The 23714-nt window shown below is 41.3% G+C and overlaps 1 protein-coding gene across 1 annotated transcript in view; it reads right to left on the reverse strand.

The window, feature by feature from the left end:
- Positions 1 to 21278, reverse strand: part of LOC307248775 (solute carrier family 12 member 9) — a 76716-nt gene extending 55438 nt beyond the window's left edge. The window contains exons 1-6 of the mRNA XM_080025274.1: positions 20998 to 21278; positions 15744 to 15878; positions 14533 to 14670; positions 13235 to 13549; positions 10536 to 10643; positions 10329 to 10440 (exon numbers count right to left, since the gene is read on the reverse strand). Of these exons, the coding sequence (XP_079881400.1) occupies positions 10329 to 10440; positions 10536 to 10643; positions 13235 to 13549; positions 14533 to 14670; positions 15744 to 15878; positions 20998 to 21217 (1028 nt within the window). The 5' untranslated portion in view covers positions 21218 to 21278. The remainder of the gene's footprint in view (positions 1 to 10328; positions 10441 to 10535; positions 10644 to 13234; positions 13550 to 14532; positions 14671 to 15743; positions 15879 to 20997) is intronic.
- Positions 21279 to 23714: the final 2436 nt, after the last annotated feature.

Genomic DNA, 23714 nt, shown 5'->3' on the forward strand with positions numbered 1-23714 from the left:
ACTGATATGTGATAGCAATTCACGGTCAGACAAACCTCAGGAAAAGGCCATGATAGGTGTGGCTCAAGGGATGTAAAATGCCATGATGTGGTTTGTCCACCTTGCCCGGACTGAATCGTATCACAAAAACCATTGGATGTATTGCCATGAAATTGTACAGACTTGTACAGTCACATTCATGGTCCCGAGAGGATACATTGAATGATCCACTGACTTTACTCATTCCGCCTCAAAACTTCTCACCTTTCCAGTGAAATATTGCAACATATTCTTGATGGGACTGGCGGCACAACATTTTGCAGACAGTCATGACCTCCCTCGGGGTGTATTGTAATAACTTTGGTTATCCTCTGACTTCCATTCCATTTCCCTTTTTCAATCTTCTCCCATCATGGTGAAATTTCCACTTGTTCAATATGTTGGTTCATAACTACATTCATACTACATTACCATCACCCTTACCTTTACTTTGTGTTTTGTGCAAACTAACATGTTACAAAACAATGCTAAACATTAGCATTTTAGCATTGCCATTGTGACATTAGCATTTAGCTCATAGCACCAGTGTTCCTATGTATTGCCTCACACAACAGCTAGAATGGCTTTGGACTTCAGTCATCGTAAAAACCATCTCACATCATGCTTAGTTTCATATCTATGTGTTAAGCTTTACACAATTTCTTACAGTTAAAAGATACTTCTGGGGTAAATATCACCAGCACACAAAAAATGAGGCCAGTGAGCTAGAGACATCTTCCTTTATGGTTCAATTTGCTCTGCAAATGGAAATTGCCAGACTGTCATTAAATTATAAAATTAGATTTAAACCTCAGCTTTCAAGTCAACATGGACACGAAGGAAAAAATCGATTCCATTTACATTTCATGACAACCGGGCAAACTCCATTTGCTGAGAAATAAGCCATTTAGAATCAAAAGCTACAAAGAGCAGCTACTAAATTAACCTTGTGGTGAGTTTCCTCTCTCAAATGAGGTTTCCAATGTCAAGAATAAACTGTGAACCTCAAATGGTTCATCATATCACTTTTTCAAAGTCATGAAAGTTTCTTTTAGAAAGAATGTAGATGGTAAACCAGTATTCATTTCACTTCTTCAGAAAGACAGATGAGTGAAAACATCAGTGAGGGACACCAGTGAGTTACAGAAGACAGTGGCTAGCCCAGAGGTGATGTTAGGACTCATTAGAAGTTAAGCGCTTGCCATAAACGACAGGTGAGGTATTCATCAATTATAATAAACTGCCTCGTATCGTTTATGGATAACACCAAGTGCCTGACAACCCATTTTAAATAAAAAAGCCCAATATCTAAACATCCCTGTCACCCAAGTCCTCCATTTCTCTCCTGTGTTTGCTGCCCTCTGTCCCAGTGCCTCTCCCTCCCATCCCCTAAAGGTGCAGTCAGCAATTCTGGAATTCGCTTGATGTGAAAATCACTTTTAGTCTAAATCTGTGAATATATCTCCTCACGATGCACCACCTGTCCGTACTGTGTGCGTGCTGAAATACATCTGCCATTAATACACAGCTTAGGCTTTATATAAACTGGTATATAAACAAAGGGTATGTAAACAAAAGGGGCTTGGACCGGCCTCTGTAGCTAGCAACATGGCAGGTTACATTAACACTGGACCTTTTTTCGGTGCATGCAATGTACACTGTGGATCATGAGGAGATATTCACTGATTTTGACAAAGAGTGATTAGGACAACAAGCATTCTGCAGTCGTGCTGACTTCACCTTTAATTCACACAGGACATGACACATATTGAAGACTTGGCCTGTACTGCCACCATTGTTACCCCCCCCCCCCCCCCCCCCATCATAAAAAAAACAAACAGGCAGATCAGTGAGAAAGGGGAGAGAGAGGGAAGAGGGGGTGAAAGTGACTGGAATCTCTGCAGTGGAGAGATAGGGGGTGAATAACAAAAGGAGGGAGCACAGCTTGGTGGATGGATGGATGGATGATAGACAAGGAGAGGAGGCAGAAAGGAGAGAGGGAAGCCAAAATACTGCTGTGGGGTGATAGTGCCAGGAGGAATGACGAAGGAAGGGAAGGAGTGAGGTCGAGCGGAGGAGAAGTGATGCTGGACCTTGTGCTCTCACTATGACTACAGTGTGTGGACGCTGGAAAACGAGGGGAAATGATGTTAAGAATGAGGGGGATGACGCACTGTGCTGGAACACACAGGGTTCCTAAGGTTTTTTTGTTGTTGCCAAAAACAGAACGAGAGGGAGAAGCAAACATTTTCCTTGAGTAGATAAAAAACCATGAGCATGTTCATACCTACTTTGAATTTGCACCTCCGGAACAGTAAAAGACAAGATGTACATTCACTTAAACGGTTTTATAAATGTCCATCCATCCATCCATCCATCCATCCATCCTGATGTTAAGCTACGTTCTGCATGTCTTTTTTTGCCTATGAATTAGTGTATAAACTATCACCTAAACAACGTTTGACACCTGGGTTCTACTTTGTTTTAACTTTGTTTCCTCTGGCTGCTGCAGTGTTTGTAAAGTAAACAAAAGTATGTGACTGAAGGGTAATCAGAGTGAGGGGGACGGGACAAAATATACAATCGCAAAAGATGGGAATGGGAGTAGACAATGCGTGGGTGAAAAGACACTAGACAAAGCAGAAATACAGCATATGTTTGAAGAGGAGGGAGACTAAAAATGAACTGTGGTGTGACGAAATATGTTAATTTTTGGAAAAGTGAGAGGAATTCAAACTGTGTGTGTGTGTGTGTGTGTGTGTGTGTGTGTGTGTGTGTGTGTGTGTGTGTGTGTGTGTGTGTGTGTGTGTGTGTGTGTGTGTGTGTGTGTGTGTGTGTGTGTGTGTGTGTGTGTGTGTGTGTGTGTGTGTGTGTGTGTGTGTGTGTGTGCATGAGTGAGTGTATGTGTGTGTACAGAGTGGGTTGGGGTGGAAAGCGACAGATGAGAGACAGAGGCTCACTTCAGGGGGTGTGCGGAATCGCGGATCGCACGCACATTCACGCGGCTGCATGTCAGAGATAGCACAACAAAAGAAGGCCCGGCAGATTCAAATTAATATAATTATCAAGTCAGTTATTAATACAAAAGCCTCTATAGCACGGTGCGGATTAGCCCACAGGTCAATGACGCACAAGCACTGTGGAAAACACACAAGGGGTGCGTAGAGTGTGCATTCACACACACAAAAGAAGTCAATCACGCAGAGACAACACCACACACACACACACACACACACACACACACACACACACACACACACACACACACACACACACACACACACACACACACACACACACACACACACACACACACTGGATATGTTAGTTAATAGCCAGGAATGAAACCAGCACTCACATATAAAAAAAGAAAATACCTGTGGTGCAGCAGAGTGAGTCGTCATGCTCACTGTTGCTTTAAGTGTAGATTGAAATTCCTAATCCAACACACACACACACACACACACACACACACACACACACACACACACACACACACACACACACACACACACACACCACTAAAAGAGCTTGATAAAGTAGAGACAGGGCAATCTGTCATGGTTGGCTAGCTGGTCGCACGAGGTTAATAGATTCCTCTCCCTAACTCACATCTCTTCAGCCTCCATCGCCATCAGCAGCGGCCCTCTATGCCCACAGTGGCATATCATCAGCGATTATCTCAAAACACACCATCGCCATCAGCTACTCTATTAACAGTGACCAACCAGTTGTATGGCTTAAACATAATTGTCAATAGCTTTTAGGCAGTAAATACACTCATATGGTTGAGTTACAAAAAACAAAACAAAAAACAATCATTACTTTCAGTGCATCTGCAAATTCAATCTCACACGGTGGAGCTGGTTTAAAACTCCATAACGTGCCATAAAGAAGTGGCATTACCTACTCAACGCTTTTCTCAAATGTGTGTGATTAAAAGGCAAAAGTATGACTTTCAAATGCGATGATTTTCAAGAAAAATCCATGAGCTCCGGGAACTCCACTTTACAGGACATAATGGTAGAGCAGTGGCTGTTCAAATATGTCAGGGGTTATTTTAGAAAACCAATTCTGAACCGGCTAAAGCTGTCAGCCCTGGGTTAAGTGACCTCCTCCTGTGTTATAATGAGCCAACACCGTCTCCACAGCACAGCACATGAGCGAAGGCACCCATGCTGTGAAATCAGCACACACACACACAGTCACACACCGACTGACACTGCCATTATATAGAGGTACCCTTACCCTGCAGCACAATCATTTTCAATGGCTACTCTACCACCTTCCTGAGTGGCAACTGCTTTGCCTTTTAACAACTGTAATTATGCAGAACTACTATTTGAACAGGGTAGCAATTGAGTATGTAAAAGTTAGGTCGTCACTCTAAATCTTCTCTTTTAAAAGGAGAGGAGATGGTTGGAAAAGAGCACCACTGCCACCCCTTGGACAACCCAGGCAATTACAACAGCCACTGAATTTTCAGACAGGATGGATGGTTTCTGACAAGATTTCTTAAGTGTTTACGTTGGAATATTTATGAGTAACTTGGTCAGAAAATCTGACCTCCTGTGAAGCCGCAGGCACTAATTGATTTTATATTTATATGGCTATGAAATAATAGTTATTATTATTATAATCTATTACATTTGCAAAAATTTCTTAATACATGTTTTCACTTTTTCATAGGTTATCGAGTGAAGATTGTTGGGAAGAAGTTGTAATTTTACCCTTTTAAAATTGCATCTACAACCCGATAAAGTCAGCAAAGAGTGTTGAACTAGTAATCACTTAACAATGTAATATCTGCTTGCAACTACATTGTACTTTATGTATTATAAACAATACAAATGAAAAGGTTGAAGGTTAGCGTTAGCCATCATTCAGTAAAATCACAGATTTCCACACACACAATGCTACAGTATGCTGCCTACCCACAGTTGCAGTGACATCCCATAATAATGAGATACTGCCATCGGTAACTTTTACCCTGGAGTATGGAGGCTTGTACTAGGGAACTGCCATGACTCATAATGTGTGCTGGTGCCATAACACGACAGGATTACTTTAATAGGAGCAGTCATATTTTAATCGAGGATCGTTTGGTTAGCCTGTCTGCCTGCATCATTTAATGACAACAAACCTGCTGCCTGCCTGCCAGCCACATGCCTGGGTGTCAGAGTGTGGTAAATGTCCATTGGATAATTTTTCACCTCAAGATTTTGGTTTCTCTTCATATTGATTAGCCATTTTATTTTTAAGAAAAATCAACACGTAATGGTTCTGTTTTTACAAGCGCTTTCTTTGAATAGCTATGCGATCTTATGATGGACGACCCCAGTTCCCCTTCATTTCAAGAACAATTTGCACTTGGTGAATTGATGTTTCTAAAATACTTGTCCCATGATGAATATTGGTCTCTCTCTCTAATTTTCCTTGCAGAAAATCAATACTGTTTTATGATGCACTTCAGCCATTGTTGGTAATATTTTCCCTGGGAGTGAGCTGACTTAATGTAGCAGAAACGGCGGTGAATGAAAATGTTTCTGCAAGCGGAAGATGAGATACACTGCAGCACACTGCTTACAAACAGGTAACACGTAGAAAGAAGCTCCTATCTCCGCCATTAGATAAAGACAGCTGGATTTTGAAATAGATGTTCACCAGTGGGTCCTGTCACCCTCACTATTGACCCACATAATCCTTTCCTGTTAGTGGAGTTTGGTCAGTCAGTCAATATGTTAATTTTTGTGAGTTAATGTTTCGAATACTGCCTGGGGATTTGTTTTCAACACTGTACAATAAACCCATTGTGTTAATCCGGGGGAAGTGAAAGCAGTTAATTCCAGACATTAAAATGCAAAGGAGATAATATCACATGGTGAGTTCCATTTACGCAACACAGAACATTCCGCTTAAACTTCCTAAAGCAAGATGTGGAACAAAATAATGATTTACTGTATATGAGGCTACCGAAGCAACACCAAAAGAATAAAAGATGTATGTTAAAATTAATAGCTTTTCTTGTTTTTTTCCACATTAACCAGCATTTAAAAAACAAAAGTCAATCACAAAATCAAAGTCCCCGGGCTTCTGAGAAATTAATATTCATTTTCTCCAGCAAGATAACACTCATATCAGTTCAATTCCAGTCAGACTAATAAACCGACCCCGAGCTAACAGAAGATAAGAGAGGGAGCGATATCGCGGGCATGAAACCAATAAAACATAATTTTACACCCCATGCGACCTTACGCCTATTGTACGTCAGAATTGGTATAGTATGCCCAGCTTTGAGGAACTTCAGGTTTCGCTTCCTACCCCACACTTCCCTTTAGTATTTGCTGCCCCATTATCGAGGACTTTTTTTATTTAAATTCCTTTCTACAGTAAGTCATGTGACCAGATTTTCCACAGAAGCCTTGCACATATAGTTGCATAAGCTCACTCTTTCACAAACACACAAACATGTTTAATGCACATGACATCACATGTCACTGCCATATCAGTACAACATGTTACAAACAATTATCCATTGATTTTCACACACGCACAAGCACACACAGGCCCAATGTGTCATGTGTCCAGATAGTGATCACTTCCAACCTCAATTGTCCACCCCACACACACACACACACACACACACACACACACACACACACACACACACACACACACACACACACACACACACACACACACACACACACACACACACACACACACACACACACACACACACACACACACACACACACACACACACACACACACACACACACACACACACACACACACACACACACACACCTCAATGGACTTCAAACCCCGCTCTGAGTTGTTTGATACCAAATCAATTGCGGTGAATGCATATCCATCTATTCTCCACACTTGACTACATACTGTCAGTGGTTCCACAGCCCTGTCAGATGAATGCAGGTACCCCTTCACCCCTTCATGTTATGTGTTTACTTGAATTGATTACAAACTAGATGTTATTTGACAATATTGATCTCGATTTCCACAGGCCGTGAAAATATTTTCATACATTTGAGCGTTCACTGTTTGGTGAGGTTTGGTCAGTTTGCACTGAAGGTTGAAGGTGGACTTTCCAACTATTCAAGCAATACTTTTAGCCAACTGTCAACCTTTCTGCTTGCTTCCTAACCAGTTTTACCACACACACACACACACACACACACACACACTGAATTGCAACATTGTGCTCACATGTTACAATTGACCCAATAAATGGAGATTGTAGGAACTAATAGACACAGCTGATTAGACACACTCACACACCAACCCACCCACACACATACACCCCCACCCCCCACACACACACACACACACGTCATGTGAGGCACCTTTGTGGGTCATGTGAGAAGGGGCCTTCATTCAATAACATAGCAGAGTCGACACAAGTTATTTTACACACCAACATAAAGTACAAGTAGTATGGATGACACTGGAGGGCACAAGATGGAGTACTGCGGAGGCGGAGAAAGTCCCTTATCAGTTTAAGAGCATGTGTGTGTGTGTGTGTGTGTGTGTGTGTGTGTGTGTGTGTGTGTGTGTGTGTGTGTGTGTGTGTGTGTGTGTGTGTGTGTGTGTGTGTGTGTGTGTGTGTGTGTGTGTGTGTGTGTGTGTGTGTGTGTGTGTGTGGAAGGTGTACGCAGTGAGGACAGTGCGGCAGGGTAAATGATGGCCGTATCGATCTCCCATGCTCTTTTATAGCCCTGTCATGTCAGTTTAGCACCCTGGCAACACTTTGCTTTAGAGCTACATCAATACTGAACTCTGGCACTCAGCACGAGACGGATAGAGAGAGAGACGGATAGAGAGAGAGACGGATAGAGAGAGAGAGACGGATAGAGAGAGAGACGGATTGAGAGAGGGAGGGAGGACAAATAAATAGAAAAACCTCAAGAGTTAAGTTAAGTGTGAGGCCGACAGAAAAGTTATCCCTGCGACTGTTGGCTGCATGCTAACACTTAATAAAGCCTGAGTAGTTTAAAAAGTACAGCGCATCCTCTACTAAAGGAGCAAGTAACACACTTTTCAGAGACACTTTTCAAGCCCTGAGGTGTTCCAAATATAGACTTTTCAGAGGAAGTAGTAGTGGCAGTTGGTCTGTAGAAGAAAATAGAAGCGGATATAATGAAGAAGTGTTGCAGTTCAAGAAAATTAACACAAATGACTAATACACTAAGTATAAAAAGGAAAATATTGAGGGCTGTTATGGAAGATCATGGACAGCCAATAATAAGTGGATGAATGAATACCTGGCTGTTCATGAGAATGTCATTTATAAAGCTTGTCAGGCTCAACACAATCTGGATCGGTCTTTTTTGAGACACATGCGTGTTGTAATGGCTCTGCTAGTAGATCTATTGAAGACCTTGATGACTTTTACTGTCTTCTCATCACTGGTGACGTTGGGACGAAAAAAAAAGGCACATGGGAGGACGTGGTGTCTTTGTTACTAATGATTCCATTCAAACTTGGAGGACAAATCCAGCCATACCCAGCCTTATACTAACAAGTCTGCAATTACACAATATGTTAAGTCAGAATTCACATCCAGAAAGCCAAGCCCTCAAGTAAGGTTTTCTGATCACTATGAAGTTACACGGTATTTGTGTCTCAATACTGAACGCACGATGGAACATAACGTAGTGATTAGAAAACAAAAATTCCAAGCACACAAATTATAGGTTGATAAACTTAATAATAATCACACGAGCAAACGATTAGTGTTAATGGCTTTGTAAAATGGTTTTGCGTGAATGTTATTATCCACAAAGGCGCATGATAATTCCCTCTCACTCAGTTTTACTCTCAAAGCCCCTGCTCTCAAGTTTGAGCATATGCTTATAACATGACAACGTGTTACAATGTGTACACAATCTTTGTCAGGCGGAAAAATGTAGAAGAAGTGATAGTAAGTATGTGCATTCAACAACCTTTTTTAAATTGTTTTCTTTTAAAGTCCCCTAAAGTTGCCCACTTATTGCTTTAGTGTCCTTGTCTGTATTATGGTAGATCTTGTGCTGATGTTGAGTGGTGGCAGGAAGGACATTCAGAAGAACCATCACGAATAAACATGAAACATTGACTGAGTGTGGTCAGTTGTCAGAGTGATCCCATGTGCATCTGTTGCTGCTGCTACTCTATCATTTGGATGGATTTGAATTTGAGCTGCGCTACAGTGATTGTTACTCATTTGCATAACAAGTACAAACACATTAAATGGGGCTTGAATGGCATCACTCTGGTCATTATTGCACCCGGTAGTGTGTTTCTATTACTTTGTCCACTTTATGCTGCAGTTGTTCAGATTGATGAACCGACACCTGGTGTTGGATACATTTGCTTGGAATGGGGTGGTTTTGAAATTGGCCTCTGGTGATGCTCCAAATCTGTGTGTTGAAGCAGAAAATGAACCCTGTTTGCATTATCTGATAGTCACTAAGTATTAGATTCCATCTGCTATATATCCACTACTACAGCTCCGCACTTGTACTCTTATCACGCCGAAGGTTTAATTACCTTGTTTGGATCTTTGTGGATTAATGTTCAATTGTGTGCCTCATTCCACTGCCTGTTGTTTGTTTGGAGATGAAAATGATATAGCTGAATGGGTTACAGTGCACATAGCATAAAACTGGGACACTTATATGAAAATGGTGACCTGGAAAGTGATGCGCCATTATTTATGCTTTTAAGACAGTTCCTGGCTTTTTTTTTTTTTTTTTACCACTACATCAAAAAATATGAGTCTTTAGCCTTGTTTCCACTGAGCGTTGCAGTTTGATTCAGAACGGTATTTTAGTTCCCACTGTCAAAACTTAGGAAGGATACCAGACTAAGCGAACCATGCCGTAACTATTTCTGTTACCCTTTCGTTTGGGTACCAAACTGTCCCAAAAGTACAGAGCTACACACTGCAGTCCGTTGATTGCTTGACAGAATCGTAATTTCTATTGGAGAGATGGAGATGTTATCTCTCTCTCCCACCGCAGCCGACTACACCTGGGACTACACCACACACACTACCATGACCTTTGCCACTGTTTTCACTGTCATGTTTAACGGCTGCACGGGCATCATGGCGGGCTCCAACATGTCTGGTAGGTGAGGGGCAGTGATTGTGTGTGTGTGTGTGTGTGTGTGTATGTGTGTGTGTGTGTGACTACTGGACGGCAGCTGACATCTCATGAGACCCGGGAGGGGATCATGAGATGGCAGGGGAGGGGGTCAAAGCGTGTGTGTGTGTGTATGTGTGTGCATGCATGCGTGTTACTGACCGGTCACAGGAGCAGGCCACCATTACACAGAGCAGGTTGTAGATGATGAAGGTGAAGATGACGGCTGTGATGGTGCCACGGGGGATGGCGTAGCTGGGGTTCTTCAGGTCACCTGGTAGACAGGGGGAGGGGTTTACTGTTTGTTCAGACAATTCACACACACACACACACACACACACACACACACAATCACTGCCCCTCACCTACCTGACATGTTGGAGCCCGCCATGATGCCCGTGCAGCCATTAAACATGACAGCGAAAACAGTGGCAAAGGTCATGGTAGTGTGTGTGGTGTAGTCCCAGGTGTAGTCGGCTGCGGTGGGAGAGAGAGATGACAACAGATAAGTTTGCTGTTGCTATTGTTGTTGTTGTGCTTTTATCAGCATCATCAATCTTATCACAGAGAAGTTCAATTTGCTTTGTTGGCAGACACTCTACCTCCGTAACTGCTCGCTCACACACACACACACACATACACACACACACACCAAACTACATCATGTTTTACAGCCAGCGAGAAAGCCCATTCGCTACACAGCCTTTTCTGCGTCTCACTCAATCTGCCAGAGAACACTTTTGATCACCATTCCCCCTGCAAACCTGTCCTACATGGATCATGGGCCAACTCCTTTAACTTCCACTAACACTTCAGAACTTTCTGCCCTTGATTTTTTGTGTAACCCTGAATACTAGCATTTTAAGGGAAGATCCAACAAGAATACAATCCTAAAACAATACCATGCTCAATTGTTTATTGAAGGTAAAAATGTATTGTATTGTGTGAGGGTTGATGTAAACCAGTTCTGTATTAATATGGCACTCTATACAAAAGTTTGATGGGATGAAACATCATGCAAACATAACCAGAGAAAGTAGACTTGGGCCCCTTTGGCTCTCTTATGCCTCGTTTCCACCGAGTAGAGCGGGTCGGATCAGAGCGGCTCAGAGCGGGACAGCTCACTTTTAAGAATCTCGGTGTTGTTTCCACCGCGGACCCTACCCTTACTGGTGGGGCGGGGTTTAGGCTGGACTGCGATAGCCGCCGCCAGAATGTGGGTTAAACTATCGGGCTGTGAAACAACTGTGGTCAAGCCAGCGGTCTCTCGTTTTTGCTTGGTCAAACCAGCCGCTTCTTTATTTATTCCCCCCGTGTTGTTGTGAGCACAGAGACTGCTCGGTGCAAGTTGCAACTGATAGAGACAGTGAGAGAACAGCGCTGGCTGCGGCAGCTACGTGACATTGTAGCAGTGGAACACAGTGTAGCCAACTGATTCATTTAATGACGAGGAAAAACACCACACAATAAACAGTGCCGCGCTCGCAAGCCAGCGAACTCTCGTTTTTGCTTGGTCAAACCAGCCGTTTCTTTATTTATTCCCCCCGTGTTGTTGTGAGCGTGTATTTACTAGCCTACTTACTATCTATGGCGAAAACACAGAGACGGCTCGGTGCAAGTTGCAACTGATAGAGACAGTGAGAGAACAGCGCTGGCTGCGGCAGCTACGTGACTAGTGGGACACAGTGTAACCAACTGATTAATTTATTGACGAGGAAAAACACCACACAGTAAACATTGCTGTGCTCACATTTTCGCCAATACACAAGACTCTCTTCACTCTTGCCGAGATGACTACACATGGCGGAAATGATTATTTTGACCAATCAAATGACGGCCCCGCCGTTTCGGCCCGCTTTCAGGCGGCTAGTACCCCTACGGAGGAGTACTGACATCGGGAGCGGCTCAGAGCGGTTAGGTGCGCTTAAACCGTACCCTACCCAACTTTTGGCAAATGAAAAGCCAAACTACCCGGACCGAACCGCTCCGATCCGACCCGCTCTACTCGGTGGAAACGAGGCATTACACTGTGATTTGACATATTGGGGAACATATCATTATAGCTTTTATTGTGATTATGATTGTCCTTTCTTCTCTGGACTTCATAATATTCTTAATTTCTAATTTGACAGGTTTGTGTGTGTTTTTGTGCCATTTATATTCAGATCTGGGGATTAAACTCAAAGCTTGACTGTTTAATAATTCTCACGTGGGCCTGCAGTGTGTGCCCATTTTACAGCGATTAGCTTAGTAATCATGTGCTGCTTGGATATAAATCCCTGCAAACAGAGAGGGGGGGGAGTACTTGGGTTGGTTTAACATGGACATTAAGAACCAAGTGAATATGTACAAAATTACTGATAAGACAGAATTTCTGTCCTTTGCCAACTTCACAGAAAAATATAATTTAATTTCAGAACAACATGACAAAGCACATACCACCGCCACAGAGGTTCAGGTTCCCTTTCAAAGGAATAGGTTAATATTTTAACTTTTTTAAACTCTCCAGCTCAAGAACGGAGGTGCAAGAAACTTTGTGAACTTAAAAAAAACAAAAAAACATATGAGCCTGGGTTCCATCAGAGTGTTTGCACCTAATGCAAAGGGGTGAGGAGGAAGGATAAAATGAATGTAACTTGATACGCGAATAGTGGAGCTGATGTACACTGTGTGTGTTTTTTTTTATGAAGAAAGGGGCAAATAAAAGGTCACTCATCCAGGTTAGTTTAGTTCAAATATAGTAGTCAAGGGTATAGCGTTAGCCTGCCTCTGCAGTCATTAAAAAGCTAAACTTTACCACATGACGAAACGCTCCTGTGGGATTGTTGGGACTTGTTCATTTACCACATTATGTTGCGCTGTGTATTTTTTTTTAACGTTATGTCATTTTAGAACCAAATAAATGCAACATGTCTGACTTGTGTATTCTTAAATGAAAAGTTGTTTTGGGTGTGGTTTCCATGTAAGCCTGTACATGTTTCTGCTGCACCCACACATGTACTTATAATGTCTTAGCACTACATGTTTTTTATATTGTTTGTATGTGAAATAAACCAAATCCTCCTTACCCCACAGGTTCCCCATCAGCGTGTCCAGCTTGAAGCCGGTGAAGTTTCCCGTAGTGACGACTGTTCCGTTGGGCCCGGAGTCAGGGGGGGGGCTGGGCAGGACGATGGTGCGGGGGCCCACCGCGAAGAAGCTGATGAAGACGGTGCCCAGGACAAACATGACCACCAGGAAGATGAGGAAGGTGGCCTTGGCGTAGATGTGCGCCCCCACCAGACACACCAGCAGACACAGCAGGCTGATGGCCGTACCGTACAGCAGGTTCCACCAGTAGCCCGACGGCAGCACCTGGGACGCAGACGGAACCAGAGACACATCTAGGGGGGGGGACGGATGGGATGGGAAGGTAAAAGATCATGGAGGAAGAAAAAAGGTGGGAAGATTGTGATTTTAATTTTTTTTTGTCACCAAGAAGAAGTTTACAAATTGCAGCCTGACAATCGACTTAATGGAACAGGAGGAGGGCTATGAGATCAAATACAGTAGACATTTAAATAGAATTTAAGATAACATAACATTTAAAATAACTCAAATGAGCGATGAAGAACTGCAGACAACAAGCATAACATGAGAAGCGCACAGGAACATGGTTAAATGAGTAGGTAGAGAGAAATGATTGACAGAATATGTCTATATTAATAAGTGCATGTAAAAACGTTGCCATGTAGCTTTTTTACAGGGCTAAACAATAACGTGTGCAGTCTAACTACTGTGCAACTGTCTTATTTACCCAGGGAGCATTGCCTGAGCTTTATGCTCTTCTCTAGAAACCTCCTGCTTTATAATTCCACACATTCACAATGCAGATCTTCTCAACAGCCAGTTTCAGAACACTGTAAGCTTTTCTGACTAGACTGGTTATTCTCACCAGGACCGTGCTGTAGAATTGTCTGAATCTGTGACCTTCCATAACAATGTTAGTGTCTGGATGACCTAAACACAAATGGATTGTTTTTATTATTTTGAGTGAACCTTTTATTGAGATGGACGACCACAACTCAAACTATAGAAAAACAACTCCTATTTCTGTGTGAATTAAAAGGTTTCCCCTTTGTGGAATTTCTCTGGGTGTGGTGGTCTGGTTTCCCCCAAAAAAATCCAAATACCTCGCCTCTCGCCAAATGTCAGCTGTGCCCTTCTTAAATAACAAGCAGGTAAAACCTATAGATGGAAGGACCACTATGCTTTGTATACGACTTACACATAAAAGCAATTAAAAAAAGTTATCGAGATAAGTTATAGGGAAATAAATTAAAGTTGCAAACTCGATTGAGATTGGGGGGGGGGGAATTGAACTCACCTTCTGGCACTCCGAAGGTTGCCATAACGGCTTCGACCAAACCCAGCACAAAGAGAGCACTGCCACACACATTAGCCAGGAAGAACATGATGCCGATACTGCCCCCAAACTCTGGGCCCAACGCTCGGCTGATCATGTCTGAGTAATGTCAAGGCAAAGTATACTTGGTGTGGTGTGTGTGTGTGTGTGTGTGTGTGTGTGTGTGTGTGTGTGTGTGTGTGTGTGTGTGTGTGTGTGTGTGTGTGTGTCTAGTTGAGATTAAAAAAGGTCTGGGTTAGGATAGGAAAAGAGTTAAAGGATTGGTACCCTGTCTCTGTCCAATGATAATGAAACCCCTACATAACCCATAATAATAGGCAATAGGTCTAGGGTGATCTTAGTTGGAAAGTGTGACCACAGTTAAAAGTCCTACCAAGCATAGAGTGTGTAAATATGAAAAAACATAGATTCATTTCATCCAACTTTGTTTCTGGATTGCACAATGACTGCAGATGATCCATGTTACAATGGGAAATGATGGAAATAGCTGGTCCTGACTGATAAAACAGCACTGACTGGGGGCCATTTACTCATTCCTGGCAGCGAAAACAAGCCTTCCTCTATCTAAAGTAGTAAACACTGGCTTATAGTGCAGTTAGTTAATGAACAAATTAGGCCCCATTGCTGTAGACAATGCTACATACTGTACACTCCCCTGAACACAATGTCTTTGTTTAGTTTAGTGTAACAAGGAGTTCTACAAATCAAGTATGTACTCTGGTTATATTGACCAAGATGTCAGTGGTAAGGTTACAGGGTAACCCCAGGATTTTCCTAGTTAAATATAAGTCTTTTTTATACCTTTTGTATAATGCCACTTCAAAATAAAATGTACTGCCAACGTCACTGCATATACTGGAAATTCTGACGTAATTGTAGGTACTTTTAAAGTACATTTATTATAAACTCTCATTAATAAACTCACAATGATATAATGAAACAATAGATTTGTATGTATATACGCTCAATAACAAAATCAAAAAGTGCTTAATTGTCATTTTGCCTCTCAAAAAAATATTTAAAAGGGCAATCGAAAAATGTAAGAACTTTGTAAAGGAAGTTTACTTAATACTTAATACTTGAATGCAGCAAAATGTAATACTGTAAAATGTAATGGCCTTATCTTGAGAATATTAAAATGCAATGTTTTTTCCAAAGTGTAAATGGGATACAATAGGCTCCCCCAGCATCCAGGGCTCCGTTGGTGGAGATGGCACAGACTGACAGCACTGTCATGCCGATGATGAAGTAGGCCACCAGGAACATGGCTATACCTTGGTAAAGTCCGGCATGGCCCACCAGGAATCCTAGTCAGACAAACAAAAGACAAACACACAGTCAGACAATACACTGACAAACTGGGTCGAAAGCTAACCTTTAGCCGCGACCGTAACTTCAGTGTGGTAACTTCTTCATTTCCCACGAGCACATGGTGAAGAGGATGTGAGTGTGGCACGGGAATTTTTTTTATTTTTATTTTTTCAAGTTTATTGAAAATATAACTCTTTTAATTTTTTTTATTATTATAAAAACATTAACTCAAATGTATAAGCAATACTGAAAAAAGAAACAGGACCTTCAGCAACATGTAAGCAACAAAAAATATAACTCAAATAATGAAGTTCATGTTAAAAGGGGTATAGTGGAGCGGCTAAGTGCTACAATCTTTCAATTTGTGATACAAGTGTGGACATTGGCATGAGCAGTCTCCATGGGTCACTTGACAAGAAAATTGTCCAAGACAAAAAATGAAAAAAAAAAAAAAATATGAAAAAACCCAATACATTTCTATTAAAAATGTACAAATTCACAATTTCAAATATCTGCATTATTCATTATTCATGAAATAATTATAATCCAATTTGCATCAATCAGTGTCCATGATGTTGAACCAGGGTGTTAGTAGTATACATTAATGCTTGTAGCTTATAATGAAATACACTTCTAGAAATCTTTTTGAGGAACAATATGAAAGCAACTTTCTGCTGTTGCACAAATTATCTCATCTCAAAAATTCCATCCTCAGTAAAAGTGAAACTGGAATCACATGTTTGAGGGGATTTTTTCTCAATGCCTTTACTGTAACGACAATTTGACAACGTCAGTCTTTGGTAAAAAGAAAATGAAAGAGGAAAAAAAATGATCGGGTTATGTATAAATAAACTACAGTGTCAAAACTTAAAAGATTCACTCAATATTGCTCTGATTCTCTTACATATTTTTTAAATGTAGGTCTATCCCACACTACCCATAGATCACTTTAAATTATTCATTTGTTAGTACAACACGCAGAATTATTACTTAGGGTGTATTCACACTGGGAAAGTCCGCTAGTGCACTTGCTTTGGTCCAGACCAAATAGAGTTTTGATTTTTTTTGTTTGGTGTGGTCCACTTTCATATTGCCCCTTTTGCAAGTGAACCAGCATTACGAAGCAAAACCACACGTGATCTGAGGTCATTCATTCATTGGACAGACATTCTGGGGTGGAGAGAAACAGGAAGCACGAAGTTTAAACTGCGAAATATATATCATTGATATAATATGGGGCTAAAAATAATAAAAGGGCCTACATCTAACCTATAAATAAAGAGGAAAAACATAAAATTATTGTTGTTTCATATGGTCATAATGTGTAGCCTTATGTCAATGCCACGTTATGTGGCTTGTAGCCTACGATGTGAAACAACATTTTTACTGTATTTTTGGTGCTGGATGCGCGTCACGCGAGAAGAATAGGCTCAAGCTGACACTCAGCTGATTAAGCTGTGTATCAGCTGGGTCGGCGCAGTTCAGCTCCAAACTGACACGGGGATAGTATTGACGGTCCCGTACATGGGAAGCAAAATAAAAACACACACTTCTTGCGCAGCGTGAACCTGTTGGCACTGTGCGAGAGACGCTCCCCTCTCCTTCATCTGATCGCTGAACACATTCAGCATTTATATTGTTCTGGGCTCCCGGTCAAACCACAACTAATCTTCCTAATAATGGTGACAACAACACTTTCCCATAATGTGAAGCTGACGGCTATTTATTAAAAAAGAAAAGAAAGAAAAGGCACAGTGCCTCCTGCATTTGGGTCGGATCGAGTCCGAACAAATTCACACCACAAACGAACTGCAGCAGAGTGCGTTTGGAAACGCATCGAGACTACCTCTTCAGCTGGGTCTCGGAGCGTTTGTTTGGTCCGCACCCGAGTGCGATTGCTGTATTCACACCTGCCTGAAAGATGCGCACCGAAGGCAGAAGTGCATCTGAGTTCGTTTCAACCGAACTAAACACGGCATGTGTGAATACACCCTTAATCTCATTTAAAGGTAATACGAGGAACTTTCAGTTTGTGCTAAGTCTTGCATCTCCTTTGGACAAAAGCGGTGGTGTTTTTACTACAGCAGTTGTTGTTCCTGGGTGAGCGTACCCATGACAAAGGCATTAAGAAAAACTATATAAAAATAGCATTCTTTGCAATGCTGGAAAGATTAGTCCCTTTCAGAAATACAATCAAAAGTTCCTCGTAGCACCTTTAAGGTTTGTGAGAATTATAATCTGTCTTTTAATTCCGATGCGAAAAAAATAAAATAGTAGAGCAGGCAATATATTCAGTGACAGTCAACTGGACAAAGGGATTTGAATCATGATTTATATCTTGTTTCTAATATTTAGTTTACCCGTGTTGGTATATGTATTAAAAACACCTTTCTGTATGATGTCTAATCACAACCTGAACATCATAACCTTCATGAAGTTAGGATGTTATCGCCAGACTGTTTTATTAGAATAGACTGCCTTAGATTGTGTTAGGTGAAAACCTAATTGTATGGGAAAGCTAATAAGCATTCCTATTGCATTACAATATAATAATAAACTAATAAAGCATGCAAGCAGCAGTGAATACAATGAATGATGGGATCTCCTGATCATGGCAATTTATCTGAAATCACTCCCTTGTTCAGAATTCAGAATTTCAAATCAAATAGATGGAGACATGGCGCATCCTCCCTTGAGGCCCACTATTGGCTGATTCACTGGGTTAGGTTTTGAGTAGACATATACTTATTTAACTTAAACTTAAATCAAACTTAGGCTTTGATAGACGTCAGTCACTTTCAATTACTACAGAGTTTACTAACAGCTACTATTAATCAAGTCCTACTTATATATCTTAATATTTCACGCAGGCATAAGTCACAGTATTGGACGGTTGTGTTATAAATGTTCCTTAGATGTGTTATACACATACGGTCAAATAAAAAACTCAGCCAACTTGACAGAACAGATTTTTTGAACAGCTTTTAACTCTACCAGTGCAAAAATGATACCCCTTACTAACACAACATTCACATTTTAAAGATATTTTTTGGGCATTTTTATGCTTTATTGATAGTGTAGAGACAGAGTTGAAATGGGGCAGAGAGGGGAGTGACACGCAGAGAACGACCGCGGGCTGGAATCGAACCTCAGTTGGTAGGGGACGCCCTACCAACTGAGCTAAGGGCACCCCCTACATTCACATTTTTAATAAAACTAGTTCAGATGCCAGCAAAAAGAAAAAATCAATCAAATAACTTGCACGTCTTCCTAAGCAAGGGTTATATATCATTATATTAGGCCTCATTCACGTGCATCCAGTCAAAGTGTGGGGAAATATATCAGTGTCAGTGTTACACCATGTTAGACACACATTTTCCACACTATCACCACTTTACTACTACTGTGGCCCTTTGGCTGTATACAGTATGACTGTGGCTAACAGCCTAACTGGGCTGGTTTCACGGTCTGTTTTATCTTTAGGGTCACATGACCAGAAAAGCCTCAGAAGCAAAAATCTCATGGGGAAAAAAAGGGCAAGAAGGCATATTATGTAAGTTTTGTTTTGAAGCTCTGATAGCAACCTTGACTAATGTTTTGATTTTAAACAACTTAGAAATTATGATTTGATTTGCTGGGATATATTTGTCCATGATAAAACATGTGTGATGACAGTTTGATACGCTATCCAACAACACATAATCTACAATAGTTTCACTTCCACAATGATATTACTGTCTTTTCCTGTGTAGTAGACTGGCATGTTATAGTGTAAGCATAGTAGTGTAACGTGTGTGTGTGTGTGTGTGTGTGTGTGTGTGTGTGTGTGTGTGTGTGTGTGTGTGTGTGTGTGTGTGTGTGTGTGTGTGTGTGTGTGTGTGTGTGTGTGTGTGACTACTGAACGGCAGCTGACATCTCATGAGACTTGAGGGGCAGGGGAGGGGGTAAAAAAGCAGAGAAAGTTAGAAGAGTAACTTTGACATACCACAGCGAGAAAAAACACACACACACACACACACACACACACACACACACACACAAACACACACACACACACACACACACACACACACACACACACACACACACACACACACACACACACACACACACACACACACACACACACACACACACACACACACACAAACACACGCACACACAAGAGAGAGTAAGGAAAGAAGAGATGATGAAATTAGATGCATGATCTCTGTGTTGTCAGTTGGCCTCTTTCTTTCATGCTTTGACAGCAGAAAAAGTGAAACTGTGGATTGCATGATATACGATTAGTTAGCTTGCATTTTCCATAAGAAAACAGAACTCGTACCCTCTTCTTGACGTGGACCAAAATGGCTCATTTCAGCCTTTAAAACCTCAGACACAATCCTCAAAATGAAACAGAAATCTCCTCCCTCTACATGAAGTTGAAAAAGTATCCAGTGCAAGTGCAGCAATTTTCCAAAAACTAGGGTTGATGAGATTGGAACAATTTTGCAAAAGAAGGTAGGCCTAGGCGACGCATAACAATCAAAACTTAGTCCTACTAAGTCCGGTCAAAAATTTTATTCGTATCCAGTAAATGTAAATAAGGAGGAAAAAGCTCATTGATTAGTCTACCTTGTAGGTCACATGAAGGGTTGAGGGTTTAAATGTAAAACATTAGTCGTACATCTAATAAAGACGTGTATTCTGGTGAACTCAATTAAAAAAGGCATGATACACTAGATCATATATCTAGATGTTATGATCTCCATCACTTAAATTATGTAAGCACTGCACTTAAAATGTGGCATTTAACAAGACCAGCACTTACACTAATGCATGTATGAAACCTTAATTAATTCCAATTGACCATCTAAAAATACCCATGTAGTTCATGTAAATATCCTTTATGAACAGTATTCAATTAGGGATATTATAAAGGATCAAACTCTTTGTGCAAATGCAGCATCATCATATCAGAATGAATAACACTAAACAAAACTTTATTACAAAAAAAAAAACTCAAATTTCTTGAATGGTGTTTGGTGTCTTGAATGGTGTTCTGTTGTTTAGACACAAATCAGTGTGCAGTGATTTTAAGTGGACCTCTATTATCGTCAGTAGCACACTCACCTATTCGGAGAAACACCACCACGCTGAACATCGACAGCAAGGTAGGTATGACCACACCGAAGAACACGGAGAGTTTCTTCGGTTGGCTTTGATGGGTGGACCTCTGCCTGGGGCTTCCCGGGTGCTGCACCGGGGCCCGGCCGGCCGGAGGTGACCGCTGCTCGGATTCATTGACGCTGGTGGAGAGGCGGTAGTGGAGGAGAGGAGTCCGCTCTGTCATAGTGAAAGCCTGCCCGCTTACACGAGCCTCACAACTTCATGGAGTTGGCTCTGGATACTTTCAGGGCGAGCTGGTACCCCTCCAGCTTTACTTTGGACAGCCGTTGTCTCCAACACGTTCATAGAAGTTTCCAATGTTTTCCACGGAAGTTAGTGACGCCTCTGCCGACTAACAAAACCTTGCCTAGCTACAGCAAAGTAGCCAAATAAGTTATCAATAAAATAACGTAAAAGCAGCGAAGCAAACCTATGTATCAAAGTTAGCAGTACTTACACATAGTATTAAAAACTCTGTTAAAATTACGCACAAACTGCCCATATCTACGGTCTACCCACCGGCTCTGGATATTTTCTATAACTACTGACTAGAATACATCATGTGATGTTTTGGAACAACCGTTAACTTGCCTCAGTCTGAAGTATAACATCCGGTTATGACTTTCAATATAAAAGCACTGTAAAGCTAGTTCAAATCTTGTATAGAGCTACATCTAGCGAAAGTGGAAATAAAAATGGAATTTCATCGGGAAAATACTGACAACACTATGATCCCAGGTGTCAAGTCATTCAGAAAGATTCAACAAGGGATACTGGCATGCGGTGCTTGGGACACAATTCCCTAAATATGGAGAATATAGGTCTACCTACTTTGGCTATGCCCTGTTTTAGTTTTAAGTCCTGTCACTTCCGGTTTGTCCTGCCTGCCTGTATTTAACTTGACACAGTTTTCTAGCGCTGGGACTGTTGCTCTCGGTCATATGATCAGGTTGACCGGGCCAATCAGAGAACTGCATTCTTCCAGCCACCTGTGGATGGGAGCCGCATCAACACATAGCACACAAAAAACAACCTGACATCTGGAGCATGATTTGCATGTGGTTAGCCAAACAATAATTCGAAATATTTTACTTTAATAGCCTACATTTTAGAAAATTAAAAAAGAAAATTAAAAGCACACATTAGGCCTAAACATAGACCTACTGTGTGCAATTAACAAACCTAGGCTAGAGAATATAAGTAAGAGGCACATCCCCAAGGGCCCAGCTGCCACTAGGGGAGCGTATTAGGGCCACTTTAAAAAATAAATCGGCCGGATAGTTTGGTGGGCAGCACCTCCAAAATGTGTGAGGTGCGAATCCAAGTCTGAGCGAGCAGAGCAATTCTGACTTTAATGTTGATTCATTGATCCTAATAACCTACGCAATCGTATTAAAAAGCCCAATCACTAAATTAAATTCAGTCAATTAAAGTTGCTAAAATGTTCTAACAGACGTTAGTTAATGTGTCAACAAGCACAATAACTTATTTGCATAGCTTGAAATATACCCATCCCTTTCCCCCTTTATACAGGGCTCGGGGCTGTGAAGGGGGGGTCACCATCCTGACTGTTATGAATTACCAACTCTTTTTGTCACAAAATGAATAATCAGCTCTGAAGATGGTCCAGTGGTAGGCTTAAGAATGTTACCTGGAGAAGTCTAGACATGGGATCAAACCCCGGCGCTAGAAACATGAGGTATTGACACAAGAGTGTGTGAGTGTGTGTGTGTGTGTGTGTGTGTGTGTGTGTGTGTGTGTGTGTGTGTGTGTGTGTGTGTGTGTGTGTGTGTGTGTGTGTGCGTATGTGCGTGCGTGCGTGCGTGTGTGTGTGTGTGTGTGTGTGTGTGTGCGAAAAAAAAGTATGCAACAAAAACCTGTAAACGGAAAACTAAACCCCTATAGGGGAGTCTGGGGGCATGTCCCCAGGATATTTTATTGTGTTTTTAGCATGTCGTGGAATCTGTCTATAGCTACATTATATGCATTATTTTTGACTATCTATTGATCTGGGGCTTTGTTGATGACCTGATGGAGTTGAGGATGCATTCATATAGAATATATTTATTTAGTGAAACTTCTAGTGTTAAAGTCAGTGTGGCAATGAAGTGTACTGTAGAATAATGTTTTATATCATATCATTCTGGGTTGTCGATTGTGTTGTGTTCATCATTGAGTCTTTTATTTTGAAGAATGATACAGAGCAGTGCAAAAGTCGAGTGGTCTAACAGTCATATGCACTCCACAATAAATAAATAATACATTAACATTCATAAGTCCGTTTTTTCTACTACATTGGTTTAGAACACTGGGATATATTAGTGAACACAAATACTGCAGCATTAATATATATGTATTATATACACATATTGAAACATATATTTAAAAAAATAAAGGATATACAAATCTATAAAAAGCATTGTGGACAAACTGCGTGCATACATTCACACATGTATTCAAACACTGATATTGAGATCTAAAATTAAATAAAACTGGTGATGCACCTGCTGATTTTGTTGTAGCACACAATGGTAAACTGGGAGTAAATGTGACAAATATGGTCAATTTGTGTGTGTGTGTGTGTGTGTGTGTGTGTGTGTGTGTGTGTGTGTGTGTGTGTGTGTGTGTGTGTGTGTGTGTGTGTGTGTGTGCTTAAACAAAATCATCAAGTGTCCCTTTAA

Source organism: Ammodytes marinus (assembly GCF_949987685.1).
Source record: "Ammodytes marinus genome assembly, chromosome: 3".
In the NCBI taxonomy this organism is placed as follows: Eukaryota; Metazoa; Chordata; class Actinopteri; order Uranoscopiformes; family Ammodytidae; genus Ammodytes; species Ammodytes marinus.